Here is a 21,255-nt window from a genome sequence, read left to right as displayed (position 1 = left end):
CAACACAATGACACTATAGACACGGTCCGTGTCACTAGTTAAAATTGCTTATTTCTAGAGCCCGACCGATATGGGTTTTTTTGGGGGCCGATACCGATATTAGGGAGTAAAAAATTGAGAAACTTCCCATTCGTGTGTCCAAACCAATATTCACAGACACAGTGTATATATGTACTGGCCTGTTTTTTATTTATTCATCAAAAATAAGACAAATTCCATGAAATTCCGCGTTATACAGTAAATTCAGTTTTTATGACTGGATTCCACGATTCTGTCCATGTTTTCTGCATCGCGGGAATTACAGGGCCCTAATAATGTAGCAAACGAATATGATAAGCTCATTGTGAGAGTAAAAGACGGAGACATTGTTGTTTATTTACTTAGCATTGAGTCTCTCCAACTAGGTGACAACGTAGCGTTAAATCACTATTCAACAGACACAAGCCACCACCGCACTGCCGTCTATTGGACTGCAGAAAGATAGCCTACTAACTTTTCAATATGCTACGTTACCGACTGTACTGACAAACTATGCTGACACCGTGTCTGCGCCGCAATAGGACACGACAAAGCGACCGTTGAAAATCATTTGAACTTTGTGTCAGCACATCATAAATAGAACGAGGCATCAGTTTACTGAATCCAGTGATTATAATGAGTTCTATTCTACACCGGACGCGAGCGGTGGCCGTAACACAGGCTTTAATGCGCCGCAGACGCGTGCCGTGATGCGCAGATCAGCTCTAGTCTCTAACGTCACTGAATCTGCTGTTAAAATGAGCCATCCATTCATCATATCATCATGCAAAACTAAGAATTAGAATCATTGTAATGTGACGATCAAATATAGGTGCGGACTCGGGTGAAGTTTGAGCTCATCCGCGCATCTCTACGCTACACTGACCTGGGTCGCCAGTAGCAAAGAATGGAGCGCACTCTGCTGGACAAAATAAATAATTACACCATTCAGAAGCATTTAATCTGCGTTATATGTTCTGTAAAAAAAAATTCATATCGGCGACAGGCTCATATCGGCCGATAAAATCGGCTAAACGATATATCGGTCGGGCTCTAGTGTGTATGTGTGTGTGAGGTCCTCTTACCCGCTCTGAGAGGAACGTACCACCTCCGTGTCTCAGAGGGAGGATGGATATCCATCCCGCCTCGTTCTGCCCCGCTGCCCTGCAGCTCATTAGTGAAATGCTGTCACTTCACCTTAAGCGCGTCCACTGAGGATCAGCTGCTGATTGAGCCGTCTCTCTAAGCATGATGGGATAGCCAGTCCTCCAGAGACATGGGCCGCTCGACCTCTGCTCTCAAGCTCATCCATTTCATCACACAACAGCTTTCTCCAGATTATAAATAATGTATTGTATGTATATTATTTTTTGTTATAAAAGATGGTCTGTATTGGCTATGACTAGATGCAAGATACTTTTTTTTGAGTAAAGAAAATGCTGTAATTATTGTTATTATTATAGGCAAAAAAATTAAAAAGTAAAAAAATAACGTTATTAACCGGTATTTTTTATACCCAAACCGGTTTTGGAACGGTAATAATACAGAAGGAACGCATGAATAGAAAAGTTAAAATACTGATTCTGCTCGGAGTGAACCGATTGAATTGGTTTTTTTTTTTTAGCCCTGATTTTAATACACATTTGTATTTATTTATTTATTTATTTATTTTTCTTTTTATATTTTATTTATTTTTTACAGTTTTTTGAAATTATTTAGTTTTTTTATTTATATCTATATGTTTTTATTTTGTTTTTTTTCATATATTTTATTTTATTTTTACAGTTTTTCGGAACAAAATATTTATTTACTCAATTAAAAAAAAATTTTTTTTATACAACTATACATGCAATTTTACAGCAGCTTTTCTCCAGCCGCGCCTCAGTTCAAAGTCTGCTCATAAGCATCACCCGAAGCACAACGCTGTTTAACAACCCGGTTACTCATTCACCCATTTCTACATGACCTAAAAATATAAAGCTCCAGGAAACTTCATGCGTTTCATGCATACCCCTACGTGCAAAGTTATTTCAAAGAGTTCTGAAGAACTGTGGTCACTCTGGTCTTCTTCACTTGGCCTTAATGTAAAAAATAGGACGTTCCCTCCTGAGGAGTTTAATATATCATATCATTTGACACGTAGCTTTTCCTGTGAGACCTTCTTTCCTTCCCAAATGTGTCAGAAAGAAAAATAGCCAATGAACCTGTCTGCAGGAACGACGGGAACAAAAGCCACTGCAACATTAACTCATGCTGCGCTGAGTCTCACGGGTCGAGTTACTAGATTCTGCATGCAATGGATATCGCTGTTAACCCTTACCGCGTTCAAATGAACTCAAATAAAGATGCATTATAAAACGAGCATGCATGCATGTTATAAAGCAGTCTAATTCACACACGCGTTCTGATCTCTGCGCAGCCCAAGCCGACGAAGGGCCGCATGCGAATCCACTGTCTGGAGAACGTGGACAAGGCCCTGCAGTTCCTCAAGGAGCAGCGCGTGCATCTGGAGAACATGGGGTCACATGATATCGTGGACGGAAACCACCGACTCACGCTCGGACTCATCTGGACCATCATCCTCCGCTTCCAGGTACAGCATCTTCTGGATGCTACAGACCCCTCAAATGTGCATGTGAAGGACGTCCAGCCTAAAATTTCAAAGGCAGCTGCATATTTTCATGCATAACAACAGTTTATACTGTGAAAATTTGATATTGTACATGCATATAAAATATTATTTGGAAATGTTTAGTTTCTTTTACTTTATGACACCCTTTCCCGTCTACTAACTGTACTACTGTACACTAGGATGCGTTATTTATTTATATTTATCATTATTTTTTATTTCATTTTTTAAAATGAATTTGATTCACATTTTTATTAATTAGAAAATAAAAAACTGAAAATATTTGGTTTCTATTACTTAACAATCTAACGCTTTTTTCCTAATCGGTATAATGCTGTATAAAAAGTAAAAAGTGAAAGTACTGTATTATTCATTTATATGTATATTTAAACCAACTTTTTATTTTTTAGTCAAATTTTTTTTATTATTAAATAATTGTAATATATATTTTTTATATTTTAATAAATATTAATATGTATTTATTTATTAATTTTGTTATTTAGCCTTTTTGAATATTATAATATTAAATATTTGTAATATATATTTTAAATATTTTATTAAATATTAATATTTATTTATCAGTTTAGTAAGAAATGTAAGTTTAAATATTTGGATCGAAATAAATAATTTTAAATAAAATTTAGAATAACTAAATTAATTCCTATTTGAGATGTAACCATTAGAAATGACCTCATCTTAATATTTACATACTGCAATTGCAAATCTTAGGATCTTAAATCTGTTTTATTGACTGATTATTTTAGTCTTTTTGTTTATTTTTATTTTAATAGGAATACATTATTTAATCAAATATTTATTTTATTTATTTAAATATTCTTATTAAAATAAATAAATAAAAATAAAATATTTTTTTTTAAATAAATATATTCATTATTAATAAGTTAATTAACTAAATTAGTCTTACATCTGTTTACATTCTGAACTGTAATAGGTTTAGTCTTCGTTGCATATTTCTAACCATTTATAGCCACATGGTACCATGTTATGTGGTGATTTTTGTGCGCATTAAACGGAAAATGCAGTAAAATATCGGTAAATGACTCTGATGTGGCATTTAACATACAGAATTGAAGTCTAAAACCACAGCTTACCTAAAACTTTAACTTTAACTGCTGTTCAACTTTTCTTTCCTTTATGAAACACAGATCTGACATTAACATCTGTCTGTCTTCACTAGGTGCTCGACAACGCCATTGAGACGGAGAAGATGATCGAGAAATATGAATCTCTGGCGTCTGATCTGCTGGAGTGGATTGAACAAACCATCATCATCCTCAACAACCGCAAGTTTGCAAACTCTCTGGTTGGAGTCCAGCAGCAGCTGCAGGCCTTCAACACTTACAGGACCGTGGAGAAACCACCCAAGTGAGTGTCTGCCGGAAACATACAACTCTCAATTTCAAAAAATTGATCCTTATGACTGGTTTTGTGGTCCAGGGTCACATATTAGAACTCAAATGAACTGAATGTCGTTTTCAACGCTTTCTCCACAGATTCACTGAGAAAGGCAACCTGGAAGTGCTTCTGTTCACCATACAGAGCAAGATGAGGGCCAATAACCAGAAAGTGTACATGCCACGAGAGGGCAAACTCATCTCAGACATCAACAAGGTGAAAATTACCTCGTTTTCACTACGTTTGATTTTCATTTCGGAGCTGCACGTTGTTTTTTTCGGTCCGAGTTGCTTTGAACTGCCTAGGATTCATTATTTATTCACTTACAAATTAATACCATGGTATTTTGCTTACTTTGGTGCATTTCGTCAGGGCAAAACTATGGTACAACCACAGCATGTTTTGTACTTACACTGTTTTATATTTATGCATTTACATTATTCATATTATTTAAAAAATATATTTATATTTATAAAAATATATATATTTATAATATATTATAAATAAATATATTGCAATTTATTTATAATTAAAAAACAGTTTCTTTACATTTGATTATTTATTGTAAATGTATTTATCAGATTTTCACTACGTTAGATTTTAATTCATTAATTATTGTTTATTTTAATTTAATGGATTTTAATGGTTTTTAAGTCTGAATTGCTTTTAACTGGCTAGGGGTTATTATTTAGGATTCATTATTTATGTAAAGGTAAAACTATGGTACAATCACAGTATTTTTGTAATTACACTATTTTAGAGTTATACATTAATATTAATTATATATAAAAACATTCTAAAAAAAAAAATATATATATATATATATACACTCTAAAATATATTTATAAACATTTAAAAACAGTATTATTTATACATTTATTTATTACATTAGGTTAGATTTTATGTTTATACATTTACATTTATATTTTTTGTATTTTTAAAATATATTATAAATGCAATATTATCTATGCTTGTGTGTGTGTGTGTATATATATATATATATATACAAACACACAATTTATTTCTAATCTATTTAAAAACAGTTTATTTACTTTTTATTATTTATTAATTATTATTTATTTACATTTTATTTACTTTTTATTATTTATTATACATTTATCAGATTACCTCTTCAATTCATAATTTTACCTGGCTAGGATTCATTATTTATCCACTTACAAATAAATACCATGGTACTTTGCTTACTTTGGTGCGTTCTGTGAGGGCAAGATTGGGTTAGATTCTGTATTTTAGATTGAAATGCATCAGTTTTTTCCCGTCATTATTTCGTTTCCTCAGTAAAATCTCTTGAAATCCGAATGGTGACTGTGATGTGCTGAAGCTGTGGTGTTGTCGCAGGCGTGGGAGCGTCTGGAGAAGGCGGAGCACGAGCGTGAGCTGGCGCTGAGGACCGAGCTGATTCGACAGGAGAAGCTGGAGCAGCTCGCCAGACGCTTCGACCGCAAGGCTGCCATGAGAGAGACCTGGCTGAGCGAGAACCAGCGCCTCGTTTCCCAGGTTCATTTCACTGCGCTTGCTGTAGAAACAAACACACATGTGCTTCGTCCAGCACTGCGTTGTGTAATACATCTCAGCCGTGATTTTATGCAATTTTGTGACCCCTGGTGGTGAAAGATTCAAAATTGTCAAGAGACAAAACACAGTTGCTTGTGCACTATTTTAAATTTTAAATTTTATACATTCACAATTCACTTATAATATGGTTTAAAAAAAAATTATATTTTCAAATTTGTTACTTATTACTTATTTTAAATGCTTATTATTTATATTTATATACTTATTATATTTTTATGAAAGCAGAGGGTCTAAATAATTATTTTTCATAAATATGCCAAAAAATAAATATTTAAATATTTATTTATTTATTTTTCTTTTAAAACAGTTCAAACTTATATTATTTATATATTATTATTATTATTATTATTATTATATGAAAACAAAAACTCAACAATGAGCATTTTTCATAATTTTGCCACAAAAAAATCTCTGCTTCCACTAAACATACATCCAAACAATAATTGTACAATATTTATGAACTGTTAGGAAATATATTTATTTATTTATAATATATTTTAAAAAGCATATTTTATTTATATTTTATTATTTATCATAAATTTTTATGTTATTTCTTTCTTGAATGTATATTTTTATTATTTATATTATTTTATTATGAAAACAAAATGAGCATTTTTCATAATTTTGCCACAAAAGTCTCTGCTTTCACTAAACATACAGGAATCAAACAATAATTGTACAATATTGCTGAACTATGTTATAAAAGATTTTGAGTTAGTACACAGTTTTTTATAAACACTGACAGAACTGGTTGTTCCCATCCATTTTAATACATATACTTTATATTTTTATACTTTTTCCCCATACATAAAAAAACTAGTGCTGTCAAACGATTAATCGCGATTAATCGCATCCAAAATAAATCCTCCTCCTGCTGGAGCAGGGGGAGCGCTCGCTCGAGGACCATACCAGACTGTTTCTGGGCCTCGCCGAACTTACCAGCTACCCGGACGACATGCTCTGCGTGTTCTATGACGCTAGCCTGAACACCGCGTGCAGAGCGCCGTCGTCCGAAGATGGTCCTCGAGTGGAATTCTCCGCCTTCGTGGAGTGGACCCTGGCGAGAAATGGATCTCCGTCCCCCGCCTGTTCCCAGGAGAATCTCACCAGATCCACTCCCGACCCAGTGCCCAGCCCACCATCTCCCCGATGCACGGAGCGCATGCCCGAGCCCACCGCGACCGACGAGCCATCGCCGAACGGAGCGACAGAGCTGAGGATCGCCGCGGAGCCAGAGCTGCTGAAGACGTCAGTCAAGGTGTGTAAGCCGGCAACAACGTCCACCACGAGGGAGAGAGCTGCAGACGGTGTGAGCGTGGAGAGGAGCTCCGCCCCCTGCACTGCGGCCGAGGGTGAGCTGAGTATGGCGTGGCGTATGTGCCAAAATGAAGAGGAGAGGGCTCCAGCCCCCGAATCCAGTTCAGAGCGCCCTCCAGTGCCCGCTCCTAGAAAGCGCCCTCCAGTGCCTGCTCCTAGAAAGCACCCTCAAGTGTCCGCTCCTCCAGAGCGCAATCCTGTTCCCGGGTTCAGCCTGGAGGGGGCTCCTGATCCAGAGTTTAGCCCCGAAAGCCCGGAGGCTCACGAATGCCTCCTCCTCCGCTGTCTTCTGGCAGCCCCTCTGCTTGCCCTCAGCCCACCATCTAACTCGGCTTCTCCTCAGTCCTCGGTCGCTCCGGCTCCACCGCGGCCTCCTGGATCCACATCTTCGCCTCGGTCACCGGCGCCATCTGCTCCGCCTAGGACCTCCGGATCCTCCCCGTCGCCCTGGCTTATCGGCTCGCCGTCTCCGCCTCGGGCTCCTTAGTCTTCCTTTGTCGGTTCTACTTGTTGGATGTTGTGAAATTCCCCTGTCATTCCCAGGATTAAAGACTTTATGTACTCCACGTCTCCTTGTTCCTCTTTCCACGCTCCTCCTAGCACAGATCGTGACACGCACATGCATGTATATATTTAAGAAAAATATGTTATGTTTATATCTTAAATATATTTATATATAATGTCAATTATATTAATATAAATATATACATGTAAATACATGTGCACAGTATACATGCATATATTATGCAAACAAAAACTTTTATTTTGGAAGCGATTAATGGTTTGACAGCACTAAAAAAAAAACAGAAAAAAGAAAAAAAATTTTTTAATATTAATGTTTTTTTACTTTAAAAAAAAATAAATAAATAAAAATATTTGCCATCTCTGAAAACCTCAAAAAAAAAAAAAAACTAAAAACAAAAACAAATGTGCAATAATGAATCGCAAGTTGTAGCAGGTTAAAACTAGTAAAACAGTCATTTCTTTCCCATACTTACTTTCTTAACCTTCCCATTTCTTTTCTGCAGGACAATTTCGGATTCGACCTCCAGGCGGTCGAGGCAGCTACCAAAAAACACGAAGCCATTGAGACGGACATCGCGGCGTACGAGGAGCGCGTGCTGGCGGTGGTGGCCGTGGCCAGAGAGCTGGAGACAGAGAACTACCACGACATCAAGCGCATCGCCGCGCGCAAAGACAACGTGCTGCGTCTGTGGGAGTATCTGCTGGAGCTGCTCAAAGCGCGCAGACAGCGGCTGGAGATGAACCTCGGCCTGCAGCGCGTCTTCCAGGAGATGCTCTACATCATGGACTGGATGGACGAGATGAAGGTGAGCGAGGAAGACAAGGTGTGGGAGTTGGACGGCTTAGAAGTGAGATGCAGTGTAGCGCTCAGTGAGATGAACATTAAAAATAGATTCTAGCAATAGAAGTAGGTAAAAATTGTTCAGCTAAACTTTTAATAGATAGTAATAATTGGTTCATATTTGAAGATATTATGATTATTTGCTTTAATATTATGGTACAAAAAATTTACTTTACGCTCTATATGTTTGGGGTCCAATAGACACAGTTCTGTTTTCGCAATAAAAAAATCATCATAATTTTTTAATTAATGTATTATTTTCCATCAATATATTTTTACATTTTTATAATAGGTTACTCTGACCTATTAAAATCTTAATGCTTTTGCCATTTTTATTTTTGTAAATATTTCAGCTTCCTATTTAGGTTTAATTTACTTTCATTTCAGTTTTAGTCATTTTAGTGCTTCAACTTCATCTTTATCTTGAGACGAAAATGCTTGATAGTCTTAGTCAGATTTTAGTCATTTGAGTCTTTCATAGTTTTAGTCGACGAAAAGTCATTGCATTTTTGTCAACTTTTAGTCATTACTTTGTCATTACTTTTAGTCAAACTGCAGTTACCAACATTTATTTTGGTAGCTATTTTATATGTAGTCTTCAAACAAAAATAGTCATTAATTCTTCTCTCTTTAGACCAAATAAATTAAGCTTATGAGAAATTTGAATCAAGGATTGAATTTGGAAAAACTTGAATAAATGATGACAATTTTTATTTTTGGGTGAATTATCCCTTTAACAGTAGTGAAAAGGGAGCAACTTAAAAAAATTATAGCTGTTCATATATAATATATATAATTTATAATTTTTGAAAAAGAAGCAGAATGAGACAATAAGACAAATATGAAAGAGATACAAATTAAATTCATTTTTCAGATACAGTAGGTTCACTTAACATATTTAACATTTTTTGTTGGTTAACATTAATGACACGGACAGGTACTTAATTAGGAATGCTGTCCCTTTCAGACGGAAGGCATGCATGTACTGACACACGTTCAGTTTTCACCCACCTGTTTACGTTCACTTAATCCATAACCGACTGTATTTACGTGAGATACTCTACACAATAGACATTTGGACCACTGTGTGTGTATTTGATTATATTAATTGGAGCGTGCACGAGAGAGAGCACTTCTATCAGCGAGATTCCGCCTATCCCGCCTTCACTAACTTTAAGTTAATCGACAACGAATTGTGACTCCCGGGAAAAACGTGACGTCTGGTCACCTTATCCCTACCCCTTCGGGTGCTGAGGCCATTGTTTCAGATCGCTAGTTCGCATTTTGGTAGCCTATCCATCCACTGCGGCTGCCATACTAAGACTAGATATGCAAACGCCCCTTATCCGATTGCAATCCAATGACAGGGACGCACATTTTGAAGGACAAGACAGTAGCCTATAGGATGTATTTTGAATGTCCGGTAGTCCTCAAATAACATTATAGTCCCGTCTTGTCTTGTTAATGAAGACGCGGCATAAATTTCGTCATAGTTTTTATCATCAGATATTAGTTTTAGCTCGTCAACGTCTAGTCTTAGTCACAGAAAAAAATTTCGTTAACGAATATTTTCCGTTGACTAAATTAACACTGCAGTTAAGGCAGCATTTTGAATTTTCGATTTTTTTATTTATTTCAGGCTTATTTCAGTTAACAAAAACAACTTTTAATAGTTTTAGTTTCAGTTTGAGGTTTAGTTAACAATAAAAGCACTGCCTGACATACAAGTGGAATCATCAGGGTTATTATAATTAACTAAAACCATAAAACGGTTTTTGTTACTTGAAATAAAATACTTCAACTGAAAAAAAAATATTAAAAACAAACCTTAAACTTATTTTATTTCTGCTAAGCTACCAAGACCTAATTTCTCATTTTTATTTAGTCTATTTTGACACGCTAAAATAACATAAAAAAATGACAAAAACACAAAACTGTAAAATTACAATTAAAATAAAATAAATATAAAATTTAAATATAAACTATAACATTTTGTATATAAAATATAAACTATGAAAATCAAAAAATATATAAAAATAAAAACATTCAAAATATTAAAAACTATAGTAGTATCTCAATGATACTAAAATAACACTGACACCAACAAACTCTATACATTTTTATAACTTGCTCCTCTGAATTTTTGACCTATGTTATTGCATATTTCATAATGTTTAGAACATAACATGATGGCAAAACTTTTTAATTTTACATTTATTCATTAAGCAGATGCTTTTATCCAAAGCGACTTACAAATGAGGAACATCACAAGCAATGTATGATTAGAGCCAAGCTTCAGTGCAAGCTAGATTCCTGCATTAGCTTCAAAGCCAAGTGAATGCTGATCTAAATGATGTGGTTGTGAGTTTCTCCTGTCCTCCACAGATGCTGCTGCTGTCTCAGGATTACGGGAAGCATTTGCTGGGAGTGGAGGATCTGCTGCAGAAGCACGCTCTGGTGGAGGCCGACATCGGCATACAGGCCGACCGCGTCAAAGCCGTCAACGCCAACGCACAGAAGCTTGCCGTGGATGAGGAGGGTAAGAAGAGCTCTCTGTTCACCGCTTTTCACATCCTTACTCTTCATTTCATCAGAAACTGACTTTAGTCTGACAATCAGAAGTCATTTCTGGAAAATATTCATAGCAAAGAATCCATTCTTTCAGAATGACAATGAAAATATAAAATAGGGAGACCAAGTTCTATGAGTCTATGAGTTTATGATTCCAGCAGGTTCAGATTCAGTTTCAGAGCCGTTTGTTCATTCGGAGGAAACATGCAGAGCTGCTCCAGACTGGGTTTTGCGAGGTTCCCACGTTCATGGAGAACCTGGAACTAACAGGGAGTTTTAAAACTGTGATTTGCAGGCCAGGGAAAGTCAAGGAAATATAATAAATTGAAAATGGAAAAGTCATGAAAATTTTATAGTGAATATAAATTTCTCTGGTTATGCTATAAAGGAAGTCAAAACCTTCTTTGTGTGCACACATATATAAAATATATAATTGTTTACATTTCTGAATTCCAAGATTAGTACCTGACATCAGCTTTAATATATTATTATAGTATTTATTAATATTTTGTATTAGCTTTTATTTTTATATATCTTCTATATCTTCTATCTTTTATAACTTTTTTCTATTTATTTATTTAAAACAGTTTATATTTTAATATTTATTATAAATTACGTTATTACTTATACATTTTTATTATTATTATTCATACTATTTTATTTATTATTATTATTATATGAAAACAAAAACACTAAATGAGCATATTTTAAATTTAAATTTTCATCTGTATTTGTCTGCATTTTTATTAGGTTTTTTTATATTTCTATTTAGCTTCATTTTATTTTTTGTTTCAGTTTTAGTAATTTTAGTACTTATTTAGTACTTACTTTAAACTTATTTTATTTAAGTTAGTTGCCAAGGCAACATTTTCATTTAAATATTCATATCTAATTTTTCTATTTTATTTCATTTCAGCTTTATTTCAATTAACAAAGACAATTTTTAATAGTTTTAGTTTCAGTTTTAATTTTTAGTTAACAATAAAAACACTGCCTGACATAAACATCTCATACGGAAATGTAATATATGACATATATTGGCTTATATCAAGAGCGACATTGCCATATATGTTACCTATAAGGCAGTAATATCTATATGATGATTTTTTTTATAGGGTATTATATTTGGTTTTTGGATGGATATACATTACATGACATATATGTCCAAAAATGCATTACACATACATATTTGTATGGGCTACATAAATATGGTTTCATATATGACTATATATTTCATATATCTAAATTTAGTGTTGCTGAAAAGCGACTTATACACATATATTACATTAGCGTATGAGATGGAATCATCCCCAGAAAGCTCTATTAAATAAGTTTAAAAATACTTAAGCAATGCTGCAGTTGTCATGGAAATGCATTGGTCAAAAAGGATTGGAGTCCTTTTTCCAAAAGCATATGGAGTTGTTATTCAACAAAGTCACTGTACATTATAATAATGAACCAGCTTGTGAAGAAAAGTGTATCTATTTCCCTATAAAAAAAAATTGGTGTAGTTTTTACCCAGAAATTGCAGGTAAATTTCACAAAGAAACGGCATTAAACACATTAAATTGTGAAATTTTAGAAAGCCTGAAAGAGTATTTTCATACATTATACTCCAGTGATGTTTTATTCACATGTTCAAAAAATGTGACCCTGGACCACAAAACAAGTCTTAAATTGAATATATAATAACAATTTATTTTATTTCTGTTAGCATGTATTTATTTCAAGTAACTTTTTTTTTATGGTTTTAGTTTCAGTTTTAGTTTTATGTGCTGAAAAATAAGGCAAATCCAATAGAAGCACATCTTAGCTTGACTGTTTTTGCGTCCTCTGCTCAGCTGTCCCTGTGGATCAATGAGAAGATGCTGACAGCACAGGACATGTCCTACGATGAAGCTCGCAACCTGCACAGCAAATGGCTCAAACACCAGGCCTTCATGGCCGAACTGCAGTCCAACAAAGAATGGCTGGACAAAATCGAGAAGGTCAGTTATTAATACACTTAACATAAAAGTGCTCAAGTTACAAGTCTTGAAAATGTGCTGTTTTTTATGTTTTTGTGCATTTATCTCACAAAGCCTCACAGAATAAATCCAGGCATATCTTTCTTCTTAGATATTCTGTTTTTGCCTGAAATACCGAAACTGAAATAAGTAATCAAGTGCTTTACCAGACAGAATCTATGATCCTTCTTTGAAAACATTACGCATTCGTTAATTCCGTATCTCTTCATGCATTGCTAAGGACTTCATTTGGACAACTTTAAAGGCGATTTTCTCAGAATTTAGATTTTTTTTGCACCCTCAGATTTTCAAATAGTTGTATCTCGGCCAAAATATTGTCCTATCCTCACAAACCATACATCAATGGAAAGCTTATTTATTCAGCTTTCAGACAAACAAACAAAAAAACATTTTAAAAAATTTGCCCTTATGACCCTTATGACTGGTTTTGTGGTCCAGGGTCACATATGCCACATTTATTATTATTGGTTTGCGAGATATAAAATCAGAATTGCGAGAAAGAAATTCAGAATTATGAGTTTACAATCAGTTTATATCTCACAAGTATTGTGAGAAAAGAGTCACGTTACGTTTTTTTTATTTTTTATTCAATGGAGGGTTCCATGCTATATCCTTTTAATATCCTTTTTTAATGTAATTTAAACCAATGCACTTTTGAAACCTTTTTTCTTTTCTGCATTTTCTCCTCTTTTCTTGCGTGCTTCCTGATCTAGGTGTCTAATAAACCTGGCATTGTATATCACAAATAAACAAAAGTCTTTCTAAGCTGCTTTGGATAATCTAAGTTGCTTTGGATAAAAGCATCTGCTAAATGCATAAATGTAAATGTGATTTCATTACATGTAATGTCATTTCTCTGTCTGTCTGCAGGAAGGGACGCAGCTTGTTTCGGAGAAGCCAGAGACAGAAGCCATAGTGAAGGAGAAGCTGGCCACGTTGCAGAAGATGTGGACCGAACTGGAAACTACGACTCAGACTAAAGCCCAGTGTCTGTTTGATGCCAACAAGGCCGAACTCTTCACGCAGAGCTGCGCCGATCTGGACAAGTGGCTGGTGGGTCTGGAGGGTCAGATCCAATCGGACGACTACGGCAAAGATCTGACCAGCGTCAGCATCCTGATGAAGAAACAACAGGTTTGAGATGATCAGAGCTGACGGCTGTGTTTATATTCTGAAGGACCAGACTCACTCCTCTCCTTTGTCTCCAGATGCTGGAGAACCAGGTGGAGGTGCGTCAGAGGGAGGTGGAGGAGCTCCAGTCTCTCAAATAAATGCTGTTCTTTTGAACGTTCTATTCATCAAAGAACCCTGAAAAAAAGTTTCCTCAAACATTTTTGTCAGCACAACTGTTTTCAACATTGATAATAATCAGAAATGGTTCTTGTGCAGCCAATCAGCATATTAGAATGATTTCTGAAGATCATGTGACTAAGAAGACTAAAAGTTCAGCTTTGATCACATGAATAAATTACATTTTAAAATAAATTGACAACCGGTATTTTAAATTGTGAAAATATTTCACAATATTACTGTTTTACAGTATGTACAGCTTCAGTGAGCAGAAGAAACTTCTTTCAAAAACATTTAAAAAAAAATCTTACCGACCCCAAAGTTTTGAACTGCTTGTTGTGTGTCATCATGATCATTTGTGCTGCTATTGTACATTTAATTTCATTAGGTACATAATTAAAAACAGGTTTTCCACACACACACTTACTCAAACGTCCTTTAATCCACAGACATTACAGAAGGAGATCCAGGGCCATCAGCCGCGCTGCGACGACATCTTCGAGCGCAGCCAGAGCATCCTGAAGGCCGACAGTCCCAACGTGGAAGCCATCCAAGCCCGTCTGTCCGACCTGCAGCAGCTGTGGAGCCTGATCATCCAGGAGACGGAGAAACGGCACGCCAGACTCGAGGAGGCCCACAAGGCCCAGCAGTACTACTTTGACGCAGCTGAAGCTGAAGCCTGGATGAGCGAGCAGGAGCTCTACATGATGTCTGAAGAGAAGGCCAAGGTCTGTTATGTTCCTGTAATCTGTAAATCACAGATTAGCAGTTTCTGCAGATATCATTAATGTTAATGTGCATTGAGATGCTTTTATTTTGTCTTAAATACACCAAATAAAAACCATCTCAATGCACATGAACATTAATGACTATAGCAATTAATGCACTATAGGCAAAACCTTTGTTTTTTTTCATGCACTGGTCAGTTTTGGTCTATTTTGCTTCCATAGCATGTCTTTTTTCAGACTAGTGGGACGGAAACATCCAAAATACACATTTAAGTATTTATTGTATTACATTTTATATATCTGTGTCTGTACATTTCGATTACAATACCTATCTTTTAAGCTTTCCCCTCCACTTCAGCAGCACTTACTTAGTTTTATTCCTATCTATACTCTGAAGGTTTTTATTGTTCATATATCATTCGCACATTTTATTCTTAAAACATACTTTTTTTCTGTCTGCTGACAGTATTTTCTGATTTATGTAGAAATCCAAAAGACAAATCCAAAATCTCCTCAGTAAAAAACTCTGTCAACAAAATCAAACAACAATTTTGAACCTGGCTTTATCCACTGTTCAGATTTAGCAAATTAGTACATAATTAATTAGATAATTTCTCATTTGCTTAAACAACATTTCAGAAATCTTGTAATACAAAATTCAGTGTCCTGATTAAGCAACTGGGGACATACAATGATATCTATTTGCTTTAAAGGGGAACTGCCTTTTTTATTATTTTGTACAGTTCTCTGAGGTCCACTTGCCAATCAGGCAGCGATGTAGAAGCAGGCGTTGATCTTCTGCGGAGGCGGGGTTTAGCCACACTATTACGTCATGAAGTGGCACATTCCACAAGCTGTCGTTTTGGCAGATTGGCTTCAATATAAGCTGTTTTTAGACTTTTCTGAAACTTACAGGATGTTTTTACAGCACAATGACCTCTTATATGTCAAAAGATCAAGGGAATTTTGATTTCTCAGTTCATGACCCCTTTAACTGCTAAAGTGAACATTAGCTTGGTTTAATATTTATATGCTGCTTTTCTGAAATGACGCCCTTGTTCTCAGGATGAGCAGAGCTCAGTGGCCATGCTGAAGAAACACCAGATCTTGGAGCAGGCGGTGGAGGACTATGCTGAAAACGTGCACCAACTGTCCAAGACGAGCCGAGGCCTGGTGGCCGCAAACCACCCCGAGAGGTACATTTCACACAGTTCAATACTTAACATGAATCTAAGTATAAATCTGAATCTGGATCTCATTTTGAATCTGATATTAACTTTGAAACTCCATCTGGTTTTGATTCTGACATTGTTTTCTAAATATATTTCTAAATGTGGATCTGACTTTGAATATAAATATGAATCTGATTTTGAGACTCTGCCAATGTTTTGCATTCTAGTTTTGCATTGCATTTACACAAATAACTACTTCTGACTGGTCCATCTCTGATGATTGTGCCAATGTAGTTTACAATCAGTGATTAAAAAAACAAAAAACTTTAAATGAAATATTATATTTTTGTTTGATATTGACAGCTATTTGGGGATATATTACATGTTACAAATGTTGCATTTTTTGGACCAGTTTTAAAGTTTTATTAAATTTTTGTTCCTGAAATCCACCCTTCTGCTGGGATCAGAATAATCCAGTTTTTCCGGATCAAAAGTATCCCAAATTTACTAAAACTGAGGATTTGATCCAGATCAAAACCAAGATTGGATTTTGTGATCTAATCCGAATTCAGAATCCTTTTTTTCTTTTGAACAACCCATTTTCAAGATTTGATCCAATCCAATTGCCAAAATCCAATCAGATTACTTTTGAACAACTGGCCCCTGGATTTTAATCTTAATCCTATTTGATTCTGGCTCTGAAACTGACTTTGATTCTAAACCTGGATCTGAATCTCACTGTGACTCTGAATCTGATTTGGAATTGATCTGAATTAGACGTACACTCTCACGTTTGTATTTCAAGCTCCATCTTTACACCTCTGGCCTGATGAACGTCTTATGCTGAACATTTCTGAATATGATCTTAAAATCAGCCCTGACTTCTTCTGATGTGTCTGTGCTGCAGTGAGAGGATCGGCATGCGTCAGTCACAGGTGGATAAGCTGTACGCCGGACTGAAGGACCTATCAGAGGAGAGGAGAGGCAAACTGGAGGAGCGCTTCCGCCTCTTCCAGCTCAACCGGGAAGTGGACGATCTGGAGCAGTGGATCGCCGAGAGAGAGGTGGTGGCTGGATCTCACGAGCTCGGACAAGACTACGAACACGTCACGGTGAGTCCCAAAGATGAGCTCTAGCACACTTTGTCCAGCATCAAAATCAAAATGTCAGAATTTTTATTTCAGTGTTAAGGTTAGTCTATGTTATAGTTAAAATAATGTCTCAATCTTTTTTATCTCAATATTAACGTATTTGCTCTGCAGTGGCTTTGAAATGATATTTAAAAAAAACATTTCAGTATATTAAATTAGTTTGGAGCCAACTTTATTGTCATTGTGCAAGTACAACTTTTTAAGTGCAAGAAAATAATGTGTAATATATATATATATATATATATATATATTCTGAAATATAAAATAAAATATTAAAAAAATAATTTAAACAATGGTTATATTACAATAAATACATTTTTTTACTTTTAAAATACATTTACAAAAACAAATAAAATGTCAAAACTGTATTTAAATTTTTTTAAGTATATGGTATTTTTTAAGGACTGAGTGATATAGATTATATCTCAAACTTTTTTTTTAGACTCCTATGCAAGAATCTTCTTCTCTGCTTTTCTTACAAACAAACAAACTCAAACCAAATTCATTTAAACAGGCCAAACTGATTGATTTATAGAGGAAATGTTTCATTTTTACTTAAAGTCATGAACAGATCAGATTTATGGCATGATCTCCAACCAGAAGTTAAATAAAGCTTTTATTATTGATAAATCGTAATGCTGTCATCCAAGTCTGATTATATCCAATTATCAAGACATGCTGCAAATATACTAAATGTTATCATATAATAAATGCAGAACTGTATATATATATATAGAGAGAGAGAGAGAGACAGAGAGAGAGTTTTGAAATAATTAAGATTTTTTTTTTTTAATTTTGAAAGAATTCTCTTATGCTCTCCAGGCCTACTTTTATTTGATCAAGAATCAGTTTGGGCGAATTAACTTTATTAATATTTATTAGTGCTGTCAAACGATTAATCGCATGCAAAATAAAATATTTTGTTTACAAAATAAATGTGTGTGTACTGTGTATATTTATTATGTATATATAAATGCACACATATGCACATATATATTTAAGATGAATATGTTATGTTTATATATTAAATATATGTATATATAATATAAATTATATTAATATATGCTTGTAAATGCATGTAAATATTTTCTAAATATATACGTGCATGTGTGTGTGTGTTTATATATACATAATAAATATACACAGCACACACACATTTATTATGTAAACTTTTATTTTGGATGCGATTAATCACGATTTATCGTTTGACAGCACTAATATTTATTAGTGGTGCATTGCAGCATGTAAATGAGGGTAAATTTATTAAATATACCAAATTTGATCATATAATAAATGCATTTTTGTTCCTCTACCGCAGATGTTGCAGGAGCGCTTCCGAGAGTTTGCTCGCGACACGGGAAACATCGGTCAGGAGCGTGTGGACGGCGTGAACCGCATGGCTGACGAGCTCATAAACGCAGGGCACACTGACGCGGCGACTGTTGCCGAGTGGAAGGACGGTCTGAACGAGGCCTGGGCCGATCTGCTGGAGCTCATCGACACACGCACGCAGATTCTTGCCGCGTCCTACGAGCTGCACAAGTTCTACCACGACGCCAAGGAGATTCTGGGCCGCATCCTGGACAAGCACAAGAAGCTTCCAGAAGAGCTGGGCCGAGACCAGAACACAGTGGAAACTTTGCAGAGGATGCACACCACGTTTGAACACGACATTCAAGCTCTCGGGACGCAGGTGCGTCGCTCAGATCCAGAAACACACACAGATACAGATAAACATCATAAACCAGATCAAAAATTATTATATCTCAGCCGTTTTCATCCTTTTGACACATTTGATTTATAATAATATTTATGCGTTTGCTCTGCAGTGGCTTAAAAATTTATGTTTTTAAATTATTCAGAATATGATTAAATCATCTTTATTGTCACTGTTCAGAACATAAGTACAAGACGATTATGTATAATAATAAACACATATATAAACCATAAAAAAAAAAAATGTTCTAAAATATGAAAATGAATATATTCCAAAAAAATTTAAAATATAATGCTGATATATAAAAATATATCATGTACAGTTTGGAATAATTAAGATTTTTTTCATGTTTCTGACAGTAGTCTCTTATGCTCATCAAGGCTGCATTTATTTGATCAACAATACAGTGAAAATAAATTTAATTAAAAAATATATTACAATAAAAAATACTTTCAAACTGTAATAATATTTTGCAATCTTACTGTTGTTTATGTATTTTTTTATCTATTTTTTTACTTTCAAAAAACAAAATTATTCAAAAATTTTATAGAATTACACACACGTGTATATATATATATATATAATTTTTTAGAGTAATTCAGAATGTTTAAATATTTATATACATTTTTATTTAATTATATATATATATATAGAGAGAGAGAAAAATAATTAATTAGTTAATTATTTATAGATTAATTAGTATGTTTTAAAAATATATATAAATATAATAATAAAAATAATTATATTTAATATTTTTATAAATAATATAATAATAATATTATTTTAAATAATAATATTGATATTCTATAACTTAAATAGATTTATTAAATATATATTTTATAGCCTTCGTTTGTGCATCATTAACCTCTGAAGGTGAACATCATGCATTACGAGACTAATATTGCACAACAAAGAAGTAAATTAACCGGTTTTATTGGCTAAATGCACTGTCCAGGACTCTTCACTTAATTAATGGGTCTTAAAATGTTATGGCTTTTGAAATCTCACAACTTGTCTTGCACTAAATGAGTCCTTTAAGCGTCAAATGCTGCATATTCAGCGTTTCGCTCCCACTGAAGCGCATAAGGAGCTGTTTTACTCACTGCTGCCCCCTGCTTGTGTGCTCAGGTCAGGCAGCTGCAGGAGGACGCCGTGCGCCTGCAGTCAGCGTATGCTGGAGACAAAGCGGACGACATCCAGCGGCGTGAGGGAGAGGTGCTGGAGGCCTGGAGGAGTCTGCTGGAGGCCTGCGAGGGCCGAAGGGCCCGACTGCTCGACACCGGAGACAAGTTCCGCTTCTTCAGTATGGTGCGGGACCTCATGCTCTGGATGGAGGACGTCATCCGCCTCATCGAGACGCAGGAGAAGCCCAGGTGTGTGATTCTGACCTGGCTTTGCTTTAGGAGACATTATTTCTGAAAATGTGCCTGAACTTTAGTTAAATGCGACAACCTCTGTCTTTGAAATGGAAATGGTTCATAAAGAAATCAGATAAATAATTATAATTTTTTTTTTACTACTAAAATGTCCAAAGTTGTACTTCAGTGCTATAGAGTGATATAGCTAAAATTATATCGGTCTTTTTCATTCTTTTATATTGGCTCTTCAGTGTCTTAAAATAGGATTTTTACAAATGTTTTCAGTATATAGATTAAATTAGTCCATTTTATTTTAATTGTGCAGAATACAAATTAAGTATATAATAAATATAATAATAATAAATAATAATAATACATATATTCTAAAATATAAAAAATAATGCTGATATAACTGTAAATTAAATAAATAAATAAATTTTTACTGTTAAAATCATTAAAAAAAATAAAATAAAATGTCAAACTGTATTTCAGTGTTAGGTGACACTTTGTATGTATATCTCAATATTTATGCTTTACAGTGACATAAATATGAATTTTTTTTTATTCATAATATTTTTTATTGTTAAAATCATTATAATAATCAGGACTAGGTGATATAGCTAAAAATTATCTTAAACTTTTTCACCTTTTTTTACACTTTGATTTATATCTCAATAGTCATGCAATATTTATGCAGTGAAGTAAATATGGGATTTTTAAAAAATTAATATATATACATATATATGAATAAATAATGATTTTTATATGTATTTTTAAATGTATATTACATTAGGAGTCAACATTGTGCAGAATACAAGTAAAGTCCAAAATATGTATAGAAAATAAATATAAAAATGTGTATAAAATTTAAATATTCAAATATATATATATATGTATAT

At 34.4% G+C, this 21,255-nt stretch overlaps 1 protein-coding gene across 1 annotated transcript in view; it reads left to right on the top strand.

Moving 5' to 3' along the window:
* Positions 1-21,255, top strand: part of LOC107712955 (spectrin beta chain, non-erythrocytic 1-like) — a 98,283-nt gene that overhangs the window by 63,801 nt on the left and 13,227 nt on the right. Inside the window, exons 4-17 of the mRNA XM_016518355.1 lie at positions 2,438-2,611; positions 3,846-4,033; positions 4,162-4,279; positions 5,423-5,581; positions 8,005-8,307; positions 10,728-10,904; positions 12,701-12,901; positions 13,811-14,074; positions 14,149-14,198; positions 14,619-14,958; positions 16,024-16,154; positions 17,038-17,242; positions 18,600-18,974; positions 20,127-20,371. Of these exons, the coding sequence (XP_016373841.1) occupies positions 2,438-2,611; positions 3,846-4,033; positions 4,162-4,279; positions 5,423-5,581; positions 8,005-8,307; positions 10,728-10,904; positions 12,701-12,901; positions 13,811-14,074; positions 14,149-14,198; positions 14,619-14,958; positions 16,024-16,154; positions 17,038-17,242; positions 18,600-18,974; positions 20,127-20,371 (2,930 nt within the window). The remainder of the gene's footprint in view (positions 1-2,437; positions 2,612-3,845; positions 4,034-4,161; positions 4,280-5,422; positions 5,582-8,004; positions 8,308-10,727; positions 10,905-12,700; positions 12,902-13,810; positions 14,075-14,148; positions 14,199-14,618; positions 14,959-16,023; positions 16,155-17,037; positions 17,243-18,599; positions 18,975-20,126; positions 20,372-21,255) is intronic.

Source organism: Sinocyclocheilus rhinocerous, unplaced genomic scaffold (assembly GCF_001515625.1).
Source record: "Sinocyclocheilus rhinocerous isolate Xijiao unplaced genomic scaffold, SAMN03320098_v1.1 scaffold147, whole genome shotgun sequence".
In the NCBI taxonomy this organism is placed as follows: Eukaryota; Metazoa; Chordata; class Actinopteri; order Cypriniformes; family Cyprinidae; genus Sinocyclocheilus; species Sinocyclocheilus rhinocerous.
Note: the sequence above shows the minus strand (reverse complement) of the source record. Positions and strands in the feature narration are given on the sequence as shown.